The sequence below is a fragment of the Plasmodium vinckei genome (assembly GCF_900681995.1).
Source record: "Plasmodium vinckei vinckei genome assembly, chromosome: PVVCY_14".
NCBI classification, from domain to species: Eukaryota; Apicomplexa; class Aconoidasida; order Haemosporida; family Plasmodiidae; genus Plasmodium; species Plasmodium vinckei.
The window spans coordinates 2,394,527-2,415,287 of NC_051306.1; the positions used below are offsets into that span (position 1 = coordinate 2,394,527).

The following is a 20,761-nucleotide window of genomic DNA, read 5'->3' on the forward strand; positions in this document are numbered from 1 at the left end:
TGTGAACAAAAATATAAAAAATCTTTTTAAGGTATTATTCATAGATCAAAATATATATAATGAATGAATGTGGTATAAGAACATATATTTAATTTATTGTACCAAGAAGAATGCCAATCGATCTTTTAATTATACATATAAAGTATAGGTGTTTTCTTATCTTTGAATTATTATATAAAAATAATATATTTTTTATAATATTCATATACTAATTTAGTTAGCGTTATATGTATATACAAACTACAAAACAATTAAGTAGCATTTTATTATTTAAATTAAAACTTAAAACCTAAACAAATGCTTAACTAAAACAATAAAAAAATATTAACAAAATAATAGAAAAAACTGAAAAAAACTAAAAAATATATATGAATACGAACACAAATACAATAATTTTCACGTGTCTGCTCCTTGCAACATAATAAATGTAACACTATGAGAAGTCATCACAAAGGAGAAAAATAATTGAAAAAAATAATTGTTAAAACTTATATTTAGTATATGAATTTTATGGAATGTATAATTGTTGTTTTTTTGATGATCTTAACCATCCGAAAATTTTATATTTATGTGCGAAAATTCTAAATCTTCTTTTGATGGTATATTTCATACCACATAGCATATATCCGACATTTAAATATATATGTCTTATATTAAATAATGTATATAATGATAGCCATTTGTCCATATGTTTTGGTATATTTAATGCAGCAACTAATAATTCTGAATAACTTAATTTGAAACTTGAACTTGTATTTTCATTTGCATCGATTTTAATAATTGGAGTATCATTTTTTTTATACAATGCATATGAATTTATCATTTTGGTAAGAATATCATCTATAGATCCAAATTGATCATTAATTATTTCTTTCATAGGCAGAATCATATCATAATTGTGTACAACTTTCAAAACATTATGATTATACATTTTTATAATAAAGTCATTGAAAAGGAAATTAAAGCATTTTATATCTTTACAATTTAGAGAATCTACAATAACTTGATAAAATTCGTCTATACTATTTCCCTCAAAGAAAGGTTGATATTCTTGAATACGATTTAACATATTACTAACTTTCATTTGATTGATATTTGCATCTTTTAATTTAGATACAATTTCCATAAAATGGTCAAAATATCCTTGGTCTATGACATCTAAAATGTATTTAAGTTCATCTTCACTTAATCTCTTCAAAGGTGGATAAACAATATACTTATTAAATAAATTAAATTCAATTATATTATATATATCTAATATATCAATATTGGGTGAATCATATTTTTTTTCACTAGATAATTTTAATTTTTGTATGATATCATTTATATCAAGAAGCATAGTATTAATGAGTGGGTTCATTTTTTGGCTTTTAGTAAAATCGTTATTATTTGTAAGTGTCATTATACCTTTTTTAAGAATTTCATTTGGATTAACAATAGAAAATTTATTTAATGAAATTAAACTATGTACTACTTTAATTACTAAATGAAAATTTCTGAATATGTCTTTCTTAGGAATATATATATTATAAGGTCTACTAAATTTTCCAAATTTCTCTTTAGTAGCTGAATTTATTTTTTCAGTTATCATTAATGAATCGAAAACAAATGGTTCTATAATACTTTTTTGAATGAAACTAGTTGGAGTGTTTGTTTTTGCTTTATCTAAGGTGGTAATTTGGCTTTCATTTTCATTTTTATCCTGATCAGCATATTCATTACTATATTTTTGGTATAATAGCTCATCATGTTTTTGAACATTTTTGTTCGTATCATAGTTAGCATTATTATTGTTATTGTTATTCGATTGATTATTGTTTGCATTTGTATTGGAACCTGAATCAGCAACTGAAATTGAATCACCATAGATACTTTCAGTTCCACTTTCACTTGAGTCTTGTGCACTTAAATAATAATCACTCGATGAGTCGTCTTGTGTACTTGAATTTGATTTTATATCGTTAGCATTATCTGAAAGGCTTATATTATCGGATAGTTCAGAAGTACTAATATTGTCATATTCTGAATCGATATCGCTTTGAGATTTAAAACTTCTTATCGATGTTGATGCATTTGATATATTATCATTATCATTATCATTATCAATTTTATTTACAATTTGATTAAATAATATATCTTTAACAAGATTTTCATCATTACGTAATTTTTCTTTCTCTTTTTCTTCATCTGATTGAGGTGCTAAATCTTCTTCTTTTACTAGACCGGTTTTATTGATAGTTTCAATATTGGGTCGTTCAGGATTTAAAATTAACCAGTAATATAAATTAAAAGGATAATTGACAAAAGAACATTTAACTTTTTGATCATAATTACTAACAAATGATTTTCCTACTTGATTAAATAAATCAATAATATTGTCTTTATAAAAAGGTGCTGTTGTAGCTTTTGTTTTAAAATATACTTTGGCAATAATACCATCGGAAGAATAAGAAAAATTACTAAATGGAATTAAAGGAATGTTTGCATTTTCTAAAAACTTTTCTAAATACATATAATTTTGTATCGAATCATTTAACATATTTATATCATCAAAGGACATATTTTTAGAAGCATTTTTGGGTCCAGGCAAAAATTTGTTTAATTTGCTCTTTGTACCATTTTGTTTTGCATCTTTAATTTTTTCATAATATGGACTTATGTCTACAAATTTAATATCATCATAAAGTAAATCTAATAATAAATAATCTTTATAAAAGCTGTCTATATTATACTCCATAATTTTAGATATTTTGTCTACTTTTTCCCTATCATCTATAGTTATATCATAAGTGTTATGTCCATCAATAGTATAACATTTAGCTTTAAAGTTCATATAATTTAAAGGCATTTTTTTTATATGAGTATTAACATTATTAAAGCTTTTAATAAACGATTTGAAACTTTCAAACTCCAACATTGAATTTATAATGAAATTTAAGTAATTTTTGCTGACTATATATATAAGTGAATTTTTAGCTGCAAAGTCAAAATCTCCTGTTACTGCATAAAATTTAATAAACATATAAAAATTTTTCAAAAATAAAAAGTTTGTAAATTTCATATCAGTTAAAAGTTTTAAAAATCCTACTAATTGATTCAAATAATTTTCAACTTCTAGAGGCAATTTTACAAAGTTTAATATATATTTACTTTTATTTACATTGATAGCATCTGTCTTAACATGTTGTTGATTATTACTAATATTACGTAAATCTATATTAAATTTATGATAAATTATTAAATTAAATATTTTAAAAATTCGCTTCAAAATTTTATCATTGTTAACAGATGTGTCTGGAGCAAGTTTGAAATTATTAATCATATTTCTAATAGTTTCTTTATTTGAAACATATTTGAGTAATGTATATTTAAATTTATGAAAGACATTAGAATGTGTTAAAACATCTTCAAATCTAATATATACCAATGGATATCTTTTATTAAATATTTCAGCATTTTGGATTAATTCAAAATTAGTTTCAGGTGTTAACGATTTTAATAAATTCTTTTTTTTAAGAATAATTCCCATAAATTTTTGTGTTTTTCTTCTAAGACGAGATAATGTTCTTTTATAATTTAATAATTTTAGACGAAGATATTTTAATGGAGTATTATAAAATTTTCTTCTTCGATCTAGGTATTTTTCTAATGTTAAATATCTTTTCCATGAAAGACGATTATTTCTTTTTTCAATTCTCAATAATGATAAATATATTAATAAATGTTTCACAGCTATATCCGAATTTTCATATTTAAGCATGTCATTTAATGTAATGTCTTCTTTTTTAAAAAATAAATGGGTACCACAGAGGATATTTAGTAGATCTTTTTGATTAATTGATGCAAATTTTGTTGTCTCATTTTGTATTTTATCAGAATTAATAACATGCTCCATTCCAAGTGTAGTATTTTTTAATGTATTTTTAACATTCTCTATACCCATTAAATTATTTTCTATAAATGGTGTAAAATCATAGTATAACAAAAAGAAGCATTGTGCTGGTAAATTAGGGTACATTTCATAATTTGGCAATCTTCCGTGTTTTTCTATCATTTGGTTTATTATTTCATCCCTTACGTTATCTTTTGATTCTAATTCTAATTTTAGGTATTTTGTATGTTTGATAATGTCATCATTTAGAGAAAGTTCAATTTCTTCTTCAGGTTTTTTGTCGTCAGTTGTGCTGTCTGTCTCTGTTACTTCTGAATTGATAGATGTACTATTGTTATTATTATTATTATTATTATTGCTGTTGTTATTGGCAGGAAGTATTATACCATTTTCTTCCATATCGATTTTCTTGTTTTTTTTAGCGTCATTAATCATTTCAATTGTGTGTGAATCATAATGTTGAGAATATTTATCCACTTTGTAATAAGATTCTATGATTTTTTGTTGATGCAATTTAAATGTTTCCTCTAATGGTAATTCATATCGTTGAATATTTGAATAAATAGAATAAATTAAAGACATAGATATCATGCTAGTAGCTTGTTCTATATCGAAAAAGTTTACACGAACTAAAACATTGCTTAAAAGTGTTTTGAACATGCTTTGAAATGTATATTTGTTAAAATGGAATCCATAATGTTTAATACGTTTTATAAACGCGTTTTGAGATTTATTTTTTATATGAGAATTTTTATTCATAAATATACTATGGACATGGTAAAATTCTGTCGGTACCATATCAACAAGAGCCTTATTCCATGGTGAAGCTTTATGATACATTTGCTTGACTGCTCCGATTAATGAAGAGAACTAATATTGAAGAAAAAAAAAAGAAACATGTATAGAAAGAAATATATAAAAAGAAGTATCTATTTTGTTTGTCTACCCATTTTATGTATAGTAATAATAGCATACACAGTGTAAAATGCAAAAAATAAAAAAAGACATACCACAAAAGCGCTGAATTTATCTAATCCGGATGACCATAAAATGTGATAAATTAAATTAACAACTAAAACATCATCATCCTCGCTCAAACACATATGGCAAATATTTATTTTTCCTTCAAATTTTTGATAATGATTTTGTATTGCTAAAGTTCCACTATTACTTATTAAAGGTTTAAAATCAACATATGGTGATTGATATTCCAATGGATCTCTATAATCAATCATTTGTAATAGATTTGAAAATTTTTGTTTATCATTTTCTTTATCAAATGTAAATTTAAACAATTTTCCATCTGTATTATGTAAGAATACATCATTTTTTTTAATTGAGTATGTATGGAATTTTAAAGATTTAATTTTTTCGTTATTCACTTCTTCAATTACAATATGAATTTCTTTTGTAATTAATTTATTTATTTCGGCATGATAATCAATATTTGTAGCTTCGATTTTTTCATGTTTAAAAATGAAGTCAACAACACCTGCTAAATATTTATATAAATATAAATCTTTGTAGTCTATCATAACATCAAAAAAGTTCAATATATCAGGTATTATCTTATCGCTTATTAATATATCGTTGGGTTTCATATATAAAGGAATTAATAAATTAATAAAAATATTAAGAGGGAATAATAATTTTTTAATTTCAAAATCATCGTCATCACATGTTCTACCCAATTTTGTTGCAAGATCAATAGGACAATCTTTAAGAATATTAAATCGGTCTCCATATTTAACTAAATTTCCAATAATACTATTAGAGCCAGAAATGATTAATCTCATAGCATTATTTAAATGTTTTTTCAATTTTTCATCAAAATAAAAACTTGAATATGGATGTTTTAAAGAAGACTTGTAGTGAAAAAATCTTATCTTGAGAAGAGACATTGTAAATTCGATAGAACCTCTATTTATTTTTCTTAAATTTTTTTTAATAAATGGCTTTGTTGTTATATCAGAAAATATTTGGTGTAAATTCGTTGCATTTACCTGATTTTGATATAAATTCATATACTTTGACTCTATATCTGTATTAAAATATTCTTTAGGATGTATCTTACTAATTTCATTTATATTTACTAACATTACTGTATAAAATTTTGCTAATATACGTGCAACAACTATTCTCATATACGTTTCTTCATAGTAAAGTGCTCTTCTTGTAACTGTGAGTAAGGACAAAACTTTCATAATTGTTTCACTTTTTAATTCATTTTCGTTTTCAAAATCAGCACCCTCATTCTATAAAAAAAACAAAAATTTTATAATATATATATAACGTCAATGAATATTAAAAAAATAGAATATGTAAATATTATCATAATAAGGATTTATTTGTGCACAAATATATATATGTCGAAATTGCATGAAATTTTTACCGTTAATATATTCATTTCGTTTAAGGATTTAACAACATATTTAAATAATGATTCACTGAAATCAAAGAAACCAGTACCCAAGTTTTTTTCAAATAAATTATTTAAAACTGGATTAATTTCTTCTCCTTTAAGATGATCATTGACATTGACGTAGGACAATTTCCAAATTTTTGAAACTAAAACTAATGCATCTCCATATAAAAGCTTCATAGCATATAATTGGGTTTCTGGTTGATTTAATAGGTTTACTAATGGAAAAAAATAAAAATAATAAATGTGTTATTATTAATTAGTTACATATATTTATAAATAAGTTGATGTAATTTTTTAATATTTTCAGAATAAATATATAACAAAGGTGTTCACTTATTTTTTGATATGTGTATATTCATTGCATATATTATATGGTTGTCTTTTTTATCATTAATATATATAATGTCTTACATTTCAAAATTGCATAATAAAATTTTCTTCGTGATATTCTGTACAATTTTTTGAGGTTTTTGTATATCATATGAACAATTTTTCCAAATTGCATAAGACATATTGATGATAAAATAAAAGAAAAGGCCCCACGGAAAGGTGCAATTAAAGGATAAAAGTATATAAGATATGATCTAAATACATATGATATTATTGATCCAAAAGTATTTTTCATTACAAATTTATCTAAAGGTGCAATATGATTTATAAAATAAGCATTAGAAAAGCAGATATTTAATAATTCATGGTTTACAACTCCAACAACACCACTAACACTGTGAGCAAACGAAGCTGATATAAAGGTTTTAGCCAATAACATTCCATCGGATTTTAATGCATCAACTACATTCCAATATGAGTCGTCTTCAAGAAAAATAATTAAAGTATAAAATAAAAATAAGTGAATAATAAAAACAAAATAAATATAATATATAAATATGTTTGCACTCATTTATTTAATAATAGAAAACATATGAATTAAAATAATTATTTTTTATTAATCATACTTCTTGTTTTATTGTATATTGCTAAGGCCTGGTCCATTTCATTTTTAACAACATCATCCAATTCGAAATCTGGGTAATTAAACGTTGATATTAATCGTTTCTTAAAGGTTTCATATTTGTTCTCTATATAAAAAAGGAATGTCAATATATAAAAATATTAGTTAATATTATTCGTGTATGTATTATATGTGCATGTATATGGGAATTTTTATTTTTAATATTATTTTATTTAAATTCATTACTTGAGAAATGTGCTGCATCCATTAAAGACATTATTTTTTTTAGGTTTTTATCATTTAAAACAATTGGATATAAAAAATAATTAGTTCTAGATAGTGATTCGTATAGAGCCACATTGCGATAAAAATGATCCTCTAAAAATTATAAGACGATGTATAAATTATATTTATTTTTAATTCAATGTTATATTATAAATGTATAAAAAATGAATGAACGAGTATATTAGTGTAACAATAACAATATAAATATATGGGAATAGTAGTTGTAATAATTTTTACTTACTTGAAAACATCGATCTACTGAGTACACTATTAGTCAATCTCATGATATAAAATCGATTAAATATCGAAACTGCCTTTAAAGACAAAAATGAGTATCCTTCACTATTTGATCCATCATTTATTTTAATTTTATGTTGGCCTTGAACGACTTTATTGTTAAAAGTTACCCCTGAGGAAAATTAATTAAAAGAAGTATATTATATGTAGATGCATGAGTTTTTATCGGCATTATTTCATTAAATATTATTACATAAAAAAAAATAAATGAATTAATTGAATGAATAGATTGTGCAAGAAGATTATAATAACATTTTTAGACGTGCAAACCCCAATTTTATGAATTAAAAATGATAGATAAACATATATACTCACCTATACGATTTTCATTTGTATCGCAGGGGAAGGATTGCATACTTTTATTTTGGAATCCATTGCAACGTGAAAATACGTTTAAAAATAAATAAAAGTATATAATATAAAACCAATGATTTTTCATTGGACGAAAAATAAAAAATATACTTTAATGATTTATGGGTTTTGTTGTATTATTTTAAATTATAACTTAAATTATGTATAGTATCAATGACACTTGATACAACATAAATACGTATAAAGATTTTACATATAATGAAAAAAATTGGAAAATAAAAACTTTTACAGCATTATGAAAATATTTTAAAACAATAGACATATTATATCATTTTCTAAATAATTAATTCATTATATGGTGATATTGAACCATGTGTAAAAAAATAAATAAATAACAATGTTAATAAATATTGTGGATATTTATGCAGTATTGTATACAAGTTTGAACATAATTAAATATTAACACACTAAAATCTAAAAAAATTGTTATAAACGGTAAATATAATAAAAGACTATGGTATGTATTTTCTTTAAAATGCATATTATGATTACATCATTTTTTCTTTTAATATTTTTTTATATATGTTATTTATTTTACATTGATAGTATGTTTATAAAAATAATTGATAGGTTAATTCAATGCAACTAAAATAGTATGATATTTTTATAAAAGACAATATATTTCTTATATTTAAAACATTAGACTCGTTTTTATAAAACGGATAATATACCAACAATATAAATAAAAAACATCGTTAAAATAGTTGTATTGTATTCGGTTTTTATAATAAGCATATATCTAAATAGTGAACAGAAATATTTTTGAATGTCTGATGTGCAGCGGGGTGCTGTATATGTTTTCCATATTTTATATAATTAATAGTTTTTTATAAATTTCATTTATATCATTTTCCTTAAAATAATTGAAAATTATTTCTTATGCCAAGACAAAGAATATTTTTTTAACTTTGTAATAAAAAATTATAATAAATAAAATATTATATAAATGGTTGTGAACTATTATTTGTACAAATATATGGGTGAGAGGATGAAAAAATATGTTATATTATTTTTGATAGATAATTCTTTTACATATTATTTCTAATTTAGAGTCTTAAAAAAATAAAAGGGTACATGTTCACAATAAAAATTTATTTTATAAATTATTTTTCTTATAATTGTGTAAAAAAATTACAATTATGGTATGACGGCATTTCGAGGACATCATAATTTCGACAATGGGCATTGGGTTGTATTCTTTTTTATGAAATTTAGGTTGCATACTTGTATTATTTAATTAACCATATCATAAAGAAAATAAAATTATTATACTATTTAACTAAATGTTTATGTGTAATGATCTATTTTTTTTAATTGCGATAATATTCTTATGAAAGAAATGGATATATACAATGTGTTATATATAACATGATCATTAAGTATATATAAATAAAAAGGATTTGTATGCAACATTTTTAATAAAGTTGTGTTTATATCTATATATGACTTATAATTTTATGGGAATATTAGTACTTGCCTTTAAAACCTCTAAAAAAAACAAAATCAGTTTGATAGGGGTAGCATCTGGTTACTTAAATAGTGCACAGGGATAGTTATATATTAAAATATTTATATGTAAACATTATTTATGAATGTTATAAATTTGATAGTTTTTCCACAATACTATACTAAAAATTAACAATATATTTACATGGAAAGTATATACATGTTTCTAATGCTACTTTTATTAGCATAGTGATTTTTTACGCGATATTACAACTGATGTAGTGGATAAGGATTTTCCCTATATAAGGGTTTGGAGTCATGCAATTATAGCAGTGTTATCACCACTATACAAAAAAACCCATCAAAAACAAAAATTACCATAAAATTTATATTTTTATTTAATTTTGTTTGGATATTAATAAAATTCATTTTTATGAACAAAATATTTATTATTATTATCATTATTATTATTATTCTTTTACTAAACATTAAAAAAAAGATGATATGTGTTTACTCATAACAGTTTTCTCTACAATATATAATATGTATTGCCTATATATTGACTTATAAGCATTTTTTATTTTTTAACATGAGTTTGCAGCCATAGTAACACGTTATTTTTTTTTAATACTTAAATTAGTTCTTAAATAATTATATATTACAGATTTTTTATTATATTGTATTGTTTTAATTTTTGTTTTTTAAAATTTATTATTCAGAGGTTTTATTTCAACCAGCAAATGAAAACTCTAAAAATATAAAATAAAATTACTTTTTACTAAATTTTATGAAATATAAAAAATATATATTTTAGCAATTATTTGTTCAATTGTAAAATAAATCATATATACACAAAACAAATACAAAAATGATCTTTAGAAAAAAAGATGAAAATCCATCAATTATCTCACGTATGAAAAATCTAAAGAATAGAATTGGTAGAAAAATCCTTAATTTCATGCTATTCTTTTTCACTGCGCAATTTGTTTATAAGGTATGAAGCTAATAATGCTTTTTTGAATTGAGTAATAAAAATTATATATATATATATATATATATATATATATATATATACTACTGTTTAAATTAATGTACTTTATGTTTGATATCATACATTTATAATTCTGTTCGTAATTTTTAGATGTCGAGTATTACATGGGGATTAAAAAATAATCATAGAAAATTATCACCAGAAGAAATTAAGAGAATACCAAATGAAACTAATAATGATGCTATCCAGACACAACATTAAATTGGTTATGATTTTTATCATATCCCCTAAGATAGAAGCCCCTCATATAAAATAATAACATAAGTAATAATAAAAAATTAAAATATATAAAAAAAGATATTCAAATTGAAGTTATTATAATAATACCTTAAGTCCATGATTGATTGCAAAAGAAGATATTATCATGTCAGTTATAATATATAAATTATTATTTGTTTATATTGAAGATATAATTAAATATGCACAGGATCATTTAAGTAGCTATATATATGAATATGTCCAAATACTTCTTTTTGAAATTATGCTTTTATATATTGCTATTAAAATGTTTGGATTTATTATATTTATTAATTATAAATATATTAAATATATTATAGTAAAACTATATGTCTCAATAGACAATACGCACATTGTGCATATTTTTAAGTGCAAAAAAATTAATAATATTTTATAAAAAAGAATGTATATAAAATTGATTAATAATAAAAACGATGATTTAAATATTTATGTATTATATAGAAAATAATTAAAGATGTTGTTTGGTTTAGAGCCATATTGATATGTAGCCTTTACAAACTGAATAAGACATCATTATTTGCATTTATTTAAAAAATAACTAGGTTCACATAATAAAAAAAATGGTTATATAACATTTGAATACAAAATTCTCAAATGATATTTTTCATATCAAGCATAAAGGGATACTACTAAAAAGGCTTATTTAATGCGGGGGTCTTGTTTTCATTACCTAATTCGAATAATATCAGTAATCATTAATTAATAAAATAGTTCAAAAAATAAATTTTTATAAAATTAGTTCTTTTACTACTCATTATTTTATCATTTATATATAAAGAAAGTATTGAAAAGTTCGAAAATGTAGCAATTTAAAAATATCTTCCCCATTATATAATTACCATTACAAAAAAAAATGATATTTTGTATTTTTCTCTTATTTTCGGTTAGTATTTATCAAAAAGGTTTTAGGAAACAAAAGCTGTGAAATGCGGTATAAGCTCATTTCCTCAAAAAAATATATTAAATGGATATAAACTTATGCAGGGATGTATTATGTCATTTAATAGTTTATTTTGAGTTTGTTGTTTTACAAAAAAGAGTGTGATTAATTTTAATAATAAATTTAATTAATTTATATTTATGGTTTGGGTTGGGGTTTAAAATTAAAAAAGTTATGCATCTTATATAAACAAATATAGAATTAATTTTCTATATAGGAAAATATTTACTATAGCTGAATTATTATATTTTGTATTCATTAATTATTATTTATAAAAATGATGTACTGTTTATCTATTATAGTAGAGTAATATATTTTTAACAAATACAACAAAAACAAAAGGTAGCATTAAGTATTTTTTGTTTTATATTTAGAAATAATAATCATTTGGTAGTTCATTAGAATGGTTCATCTTAACATGCATTATTTGTTGTTATTTAAAATTATAATATGATGCTTCAATTGTTGTATAGTTCCCAATATATATTTTTTATTTAATTTTAATAAAGGTAGCATATTTCATATTATATAGACAAATAAATATATAAAAAATTATTATAATATATCAATAGAAAAAATCAGTATTTTGATAATAAATATAGTATAAATTATAAGATAGTTTTGAGTTACATTTAAAACGAAAAATGGAGCAATTATAAAATTAGAAAAGAACGAAGCGCATTTCAATGAAAAAATCAACGTTGCTTTTTTATGGTATTCCATAATATTTTTTTAATCTGGTTATTATTTAAAATATGCATGCATTCTAAATATTTTTGTTATAATGGCTATTAATTCGTTTATAGATATATACTAATAATAGAAAGGAACTATGCTTATAATATAAAATTTGGAAAGGAATTTTTTAAGTGTAATTTTGTATATGTTATTTTTAAAATTAAATATACAATATTAAAAAAATATATATTCACAGAAAAATATTCGTTTTTATTTGATAAAAAAAAAATACAAAAAAAAAATATATTTTTACATACTTTTAATAAGTTTGTATCTCATTATTTTAATATTTTTTATATTTACATAGCTTATTAATTGATAATATACTTATCTATTTTTTTATTTTTCTTTTTTAAATTGTAAAAGAAAAATTATTATAGATAATATATACTTTCATGAAAGAAAATTTTTTGCGTCAGCATGTATTATTATATATAGAGTATATTTGAATGTTTTTATTTTTCATATAATTATAAAATTTAATTATTATATAATAATATATTTATATGTTTGAAATGAACTATATTATTATTTCATTTAAAAAAATACGAATTAAAGACTTTTAATTAAGAATTATGAGATGCTTTAAATAGCCATAACATAGAATTATAAGTATGTTTGTATTTGTAATTATCAATAATTCAATATATAAATTATAATTATTAAAAAGTATATAAAAGCATATTCATAATTAGCATTATGCATTAGTATTATTATTTTACAACAATAATAGAATTTTAAAAAAATGCAAATGGAATTGATTTAAAGCATGTTATTACGTGGACATATTTTTTAATAAGAAGAAAATGAAGAAAATGAAGAAAATGAAGAAAACTATATATAGTTTAGTTACCGTTGTTACCTATATCCTTTCGATTGTAGCAATACAATGTTTTATAAATAATGTAAGACAAAAAGCACAACAAATAAAAATATATATCGAAAAGTTATATACATAAATGTGTTAAATGTTGATTTATTTTTACTTCATACTATATAAAAAATATAGTTGTTTGCATATTATCATGTATAAATTAAAGATTCATTTATAATACGTTTATTGATATACAGGACGATTTAAATAACTATTTCACGAAAAATAAAAACGTGCATGGTGAATATGAAATAAACGGCATAGCTATAAATAATAATGAAGAATTTAGATATAGATGTCTTTCAGAACATAGTATAGAAAATAATTACTCTTCAGGCTCTACTACGATTCGCGAGCCTTCAGATAATAATAATTATAAAAAGTCGTTAAAACCCTATGTACGACACATCTCTTTACATAATAGTAAATATAATTTACAATCATATAATGCTTCATATAATTTGCAATCATATAATGCTAAATATAATTCATCTACACGTAATAATAAATCTCGAGTGCCTTTAAATGATAATAAATCTAGAGTGTCTTTCAATGATAATATATCTCAAAAATCGTTAGATTATAATAAATCTAGAGTGTCTTTCAATGATAATATATCTCAAAAGTCTTTAAATTATAATAAATCTCTAGAATCTTTAAATGATAATGTATCTCAACTGTCTTTAAATTATAATACATCTCTAGAATCTTTAAATTATAATACATCTCAAATGTCTTTAAATGATAATACATCTCAAATGTCTTTAAATGATAATAAATCACAAGTGTTTTTTGAAAATGTGCCTCAAGAACTTTTAAAAAGTATACCTAAAGAGTATTTAGATAATATAATTAAATCGAGTATAAAGGATATCGAAGCTTTAGCTATTTTAAATAATAAAGAAACTGAAACTACTTCAGATAATAAAGAGGCTGGAATTGCTTCAGATAATAAAGAAACCGAAACTGCTTCGGGTAATAAAGAAACAGAAGTTACTTCGGATAATAATAAATCACAAGAGTCTTTAAATGATAATAAATCACAACAGCTTTTTGAAGATGTACCTAAAGAGTATTTAGATAATATAACTAATTTTGTTATAAAGGATAACGAAGCTTTAGTTACTTCAAATAATAAAGAGACTGAAATTGCTTCAGATAATAAAGAAACTGAAACTACTTCAGATAATAAAGAGGCTGAAATTGCTTCAGATAATAAAGAAACTGAAACTACTTCAGATAATAAAGAGGGTGAAATTGCTTCAGGCAATAAAGAAACTGAAACTACTTCAGATAATAAAGAGGGTGAAATTGCTTCAGGCAATAAAGAAACTGAAACTACTTCAGATAATAAAGAAACTGAAACTACTTCAGATAATAAAGAGGCTGAAATTGCTTCAGATAATAATGAAACTGAAACGACTTCAGATAATAATGAAACTGAAACGACTTCAGATAATAAAGAGGGTGAAATTGCTTCAGGTAATAAAGAAACTGAAACTACTTCAGATAATAAAGAGGCTGAAACTACTTCAAATAATAAAGAGACTGAAATTGCTTCAGATAATAAAGAAACTGAAACTACTTCAGATAATAAAGAGGCTGAAACTACTTCAGGTAATAAAGAAACTGAAACTACTTCAGATAATAAAGAGGGTGAAACTACTTCAGATAATAAAGAGGGTGAAACTACTTCAAATAATAAAGAGACTGAAATTGCTTCAGATAATAAAGAAACTGAAACTACTTCAGATAATAAAGAGGATGAAATTGCTTCAGATAATAAAGAAACTGAAACTACCTCGGATAAGAAAGAAGCCGAAACTGAAGATAATAAAGAAACCAAAACTGAAGATAATAAAGAAACCAAAGCTACTTCAATTAATAGAACATCTCAAGATCTTTTACAAAAAATACCTCGAGCTGATATACGTAATATGCTTCAAGATTATTTAAATAATAATAAACCTCAAAAGTCATTAAATGATAATAAATCCCAAAAGTCTTTAAATGATAATACATCTCTAAAATCTTTAAATGATAATAAATCTAGAGTGTCTTTCAATGATAATATATCTCAAAAGTCTTTAAATTATAATAAATCTCTAGAGTCTTTAAATGATAATGTATCTCAACTGTCTTTAAATTATAATACATCTCTAGAATCTTTAAATTATAATACATCTCAAATGTCTTTAAATGATAATACATCTCTAAAATCTTTAAATTATAATACATCTCAAATGTCTTTAAATGATAATATATCTCAAAAATCTTTAAATGCCAATGTAGAACACATCTCTTCAAATAATAGTAAATATAATTTGAAAACATATAATGCTTCATATAATTTGCAATCATATAATGCTAAATATAATTCATCTACACGTAATAATAAATCTCAAGTGCCTTTAAATGATAATAAATCTAGAGTGTCTTTCAATGATAATATATCTCAAAAATCGTTAGATTATAATAAATCTAGAGTGTCTTTCAATGATAATATATCTCAAAAGTCTTTAAATTATAATAAATCTCTAGAATCTTTAAATGATAATGTATCTCAACTGTCTTTAAATTATAATACATCTCTAGAATCTTTAAATTATAATACATCTCAAATGTCTTTAAATGATAATACATCTCAAAAATCTTTAAATTATAATAAATCTCTAGAGTCTTTAAATGATAATGTATCTCAACTGTCTTTAAATTATAATACATCTCTAGAATCTTTAAATTATAATACATCTCAAATGTCTTTAAATTATAATGCATCTCAAAAACCTTTAAATGATAATAAATCACAAGAGTCTTTAAATGATAATAAATCACAAGCGTTTTTTGAAAATGTGCCTCAAGAACTTTTAAAAAGTATACCTAAAGAGTATTTAGATAATATAATTAAATCGAGTATAAAGGATAACGAAGCTTTAGCTACTTTAAATAATAAAGAGACTGAAATTGCTTCAGATAATAAAGAAACTGAAACTACTTCGGGTAATAAAGAAACAGAAGCTACTTCGGATAATAATAAATCTCTAGAATCTTTAAATTATAATACATCTCAAATGTCTTTAAATTATAATGCATCTCAAAAACCTTTAAATGATAATAAATCACAAGAGTCTTTAAATGATAATAAATCTCAAGAGTCTTTAAATGATAATAAATCTCTAGAGTCTTTAAATGATAATAAATCACAAGAGTCTTTAAATGATAATAAATCACAAGAGCCTTTAAATGATAATAAATCACAAGAGTCTTTAAATGATAATAAATCACAAGAGTCTTTAAATGATAATAAATCACAAGAGTCTTTAAATGATAATAAATCACAAGAGTCTATAAATGATAATAAATCACAAGAGTCTTTAAATGATAATAAATCACAAGAGTCTTTAAATGATAATATATCTCAAAAATCGTTAGATTATAATAAATCTCTAGAGTCTTTAAATGATAATAAATCACAAGAGTCTATAAATGATAACATATCGCAAGAGTCTATAAATGATAACATACCCCAAAAGCCTTTAAATGATAACAAATCACAAGAGTATTTAAATGATAATATATCTCAAAAGTCGCTAAAACCCTATGTACGACACATCTTTTCAAATAATAGTAAATATAATTTGCAAACATATAATGCTTCATATAATTTGCAATCATATAATGCTAAATATAATTCATCTACACGTAATAATAATCTTCGAGGGTCTTCAAACTATAATAAATCTAGAGTGTCTTTCAATGATAATATATCTCAAAAATCGTTAGATTATAATAAATCTAGAGTGTCTTTCAATGATAATATATCTCAAAAGTCTTTAAATTATAATAAATCTCTAGAGTCTTTAAATGATAATGTATCTCAACTGTCTTTAAATTATAATACATCTCTAGAATCTTTAAATTATAATACATCTCAAATGTCTTTAAATTATAATGCATCTCAAAAACCTTTAAATGATAATAAATCACAAGAGTCTTTAAATGATAATAAATCTCAAAAACCTTTAAATGATAATAAATCACAAGAGTCTTTAAATGATAATAAATCACAAGCGTTTTTTGAAAATGTGCCTCAAGAACTTTTAAAAAGTATACCTAAAGAGTATTTAGATAATATAATTAAATCGAGTATAAAGGATAACGAAGCTTTAGCTACTTTAAATAATAAAGAAACTGAAACTACTTCGGGTAATAAAGAAACAGAAGCTACTTCGGATAATAATAAATCTCTAGAATCTTTAAATTATAATACATCTCAAATGTCTTTAAATTATAATAAATCACAAGAGTCTTTAAATGATAATAAATCTCTAGAGTCTTTAAATGATAATATATCTCAAAAATCGTTAGATTATAATAAATCTCTAGAGTCTTTAAATGATAATATATCTCAAAAATCGTTAGATTATAATAAATCTCTAGAGTCTTTAAATGATAATAAATCACAAGAGTCTTTAAATGATAATAAATCACAAGAGTCTTTAAATGATAATAAATCACAAGAGTCTTTAAATGATAATAAATCACAAGAGTCTATAAATGATAACATATCTCAAAAGTCGTTAAAACCCTATGTACGACACATCTTTTCAAATAATAGTAAATATAATTTGCAAACATATAATGCTTCATATAATTTGCAATCATATAATGCTAAATATAATTCATCTACACGTAATAATAAATCTCAAGTGCCTTTAAATGATAATAAATCTAGAGTGTCTTTCAATGATAATATATCTCAAAAATCGTTAGATTATAATAAATCTCTAGAGTCTTTAAATGATAATGTATCTCAATTGTCTTTAAATTATAATACATCTCTAGAATCTTTAAATTATAATACATCTCAAATGTCTTTAAATTATAATAAATCACAAGAGTCTTTAAATGATAATAAATCACAACAGCTTTTTGAAGATGTACCTCAAGAAGTTTTAAAAGGTGTACCTAAAGAGTATTTAGATAAAATAACTAATTTTGTTATAAAGGATAACGAAGCTTTAGCTACTTCAAATAATAAAGAACCCGAAACTGAAGATAAGAAAGAAACCGAAACTGCAGATAATAAAGAACCCGAAACTGAAGATAATAAAGAACCCGAAACTGCAGATAATAAAGAACCCGAAACTGCAGATAATAAAGAACCCGAAACTGAAGATAATAAAGAACCCGAAACTGAAGATAATAAAGAACCCGAAACTGAAGATAATAAAGAACCCGAAACTGCAGATAATAAAGAACCCGAAACTGCAGATAATAAAGAACCCGAAACTGAAGATAATAAAGAACCCGAAACTGCAGATAATAAAGAACCCGAAACTGAAGATAATAAAGAACCCGAAACTGAAGATAATAAAGAACCCGAAACTGAAGATAATAAAGAACCCGAAACTGAAGATAATAAAGAACCCGAAACTGAAGATAATAAAGAACCCGAAACTGCAGATAATAAAGAACCCGAAACTGCAGATAATAAAGAACCCGAAACTGCAGATAATAAAGAACCCGAAACTGAAGATAATAAAGAAACCAAAGCTACTTCAATTAATAGAACGTCTCAAGATCTTTTACAAAAAATACCTCGAGATGATATACGTAATATGCTTCAAGATTATTTAAATAATAATAAATCCCAAAAGTCTTTAAATGATAACATATCTCAAAAGCCTTTAAATGATAACATATCTCAAAAGCCTTTAAATGATAACATATCTCAAAAGCCTTTAAATGATAACATATCTCAAAAGCCTTTAAATGATAACATATCTCAAAAGCCTTTAAATGATAACATATCTCAAAAGCCTTTAAATGATAACATATCTCAAAAGCCTTTAAATGATAGCATATCTCAAAAGCCTTTAAATGATAACATATCTCAAAAGCCTTTAAATGATAACATATCTCAAAAGCCTTTAAATGCCAATGTAGAACACATCTCTTCAAATAATAGTAAATATAATTTGAAAACATATAATGCTTCATATAATTTGCAATCATATAATGCTAAATATAATACATCTGCACTTAAAAAAAAATAGTCTAAAGGAAGTGGTCTTTTTAATATATTTAAAAAAGATAACAAAGATAACAAAACTAAGAAATCCTCATATGATAATAATTTTCGAGGGTCTTCAAACTATAATAAATATCACGATTCTTTAAATTATAATAAATCTCAACCGTTTTTTGAAGATGTACCTCAAGAAAATTTAAAAGGTGAACCTAAAGAATATTAGATAATATAATTAAATCGAATATAAAGGATAACGAAGCTTTAGTTATTTCATATAATAAATAAACTGAAATTGATTCAGATAATAATAAATCTCAATAATCTTTACATAATGATAGATATCCAACGTTGTCATATAATGATAAATATCAACTGTTTACATATAGTGATAAATATTACGACCCTTCATACAATAATAAACCTAAAGAGTTTAAAGGATTTAGTCTCTTTAATATATTTAAAAAAAGTAAAAAAGACAAAAAGCTGAAGAACCTCCAACTAGTAAAATAATCATAGATTATCCAAATGAAGACATATCCCAAACATCATCCGATAATGATGAACAAGTTCGTTCGATAGTAGTGACGCTGCAACATGTTACAATTCGTCTTGGTCACCAGAATGACCAGCATTCACTGTTTTTATCATATATAAAACAAGTAATGGAAGAACAATATCCAAATGATAAACCAAGCCAAAAATATTCATATAATAATTATATTCAACTGATATCGAACTAAAAAAAGAACAAAAGAATTTTTTCAGATTATCAGTTAAATTACAATGTTTGATATGTAATACTTATAAACGAATGAATTATTTGACCTTTCTACGTTTATGAGCTCATATTTTAAGTTTATAATTTTATTATGTAGTTATTAAAATAAATGCAATGAATTTTTATTATACATTTGAATAAAGCGGTAGCATATATATTTATATGTATTTTTGCGTTATCTATGCTTGTTATAGCATAGAATTTTGAAAAAATGTTCCGAAAATAATTAATAATTGAAATAAGATTGATCCGTTTGCTATAACCATAATATTTATTATTTTTATTTGTATAATTTTGTACCATAAACATATGTTTATATTTTACATAATGAAAGTAAAATTATATCATATTTCATCTTTTGAATTTTATTAATAGAATAATACTATAAGCATTTCATAGATGCGTTGCATTTGTTTAAT

General features: G+C 22.8%; 3 protein-coding genes across 3 annotated transcripts; 2 read left to right on the forward strand and 1 right to left on the reverse strand.

The window, feature by feature from the left end:
* Positions 1-508: 508 nt before the first annotated feature.
* Positions 509-8,290, reverse strand: PVVCY_1406710 (rhoptry neck protein 3, putative; the record flags this gene model as incomplete). Its single annotated transcript, XM_008624365.2, has 8 exons — positions 509-4,762; positions 4,903-6,147; positions 6,285-6,532; positions 6,729-7,130; positions 7,274-7,396; positions 7,516-7,647; positions 7,796-7,963; positions 8,167-8,290. The coding sequence occupies 8 exons, from the start codon at positions 8,288-8,290 to the stop codon at positions 509-511; spliced, it is 6,696 nt and encodes a 2,231-aa protein (XP_008622587.2).
* Positions 8,291-10,537: 2,247 nt separating this feature from the next.
* Positions 10,538-10,921, forward strand: PVVCY_1406720 (conserved Plasmodium chabaudi protein, unknown function; the record flags this gene model as incomplete). The annotated part of the gene is made up of 2 exons (XM_008624364.1): positions 10,538-10,663; positions 10,811-10,921. 2 exons carry the CDS (start codon positions 10,538-10,540, stop codon positions 10,919-10,921), a joined length of 237 nt encoding a protein of 78 aa, XP_008622586.1.
* A 2,541-nt stretch (positions 10,922-13,462) lies between these two features.
* Positions 13,463-19,589, forward strand: PVVCY_1406730 (fam-c protein; the record flags this gene model as incomplete). Its single annotated transcript, XM_037634924.1, has 2 exons — positions 13,463-13,561; positions 13,728-19,589. The coding sequence occupies 2 exons, from the start codon at positions 13,463-13,465 to the stop codon at positions 19,587-19,589; spliced, it is 5,961 nt and encodes a 1,986-aa protein (XP_037490960.1).
* Between the last annotated feature and the right edge of the window lie 1,172 nt (positions 19,590-20,761).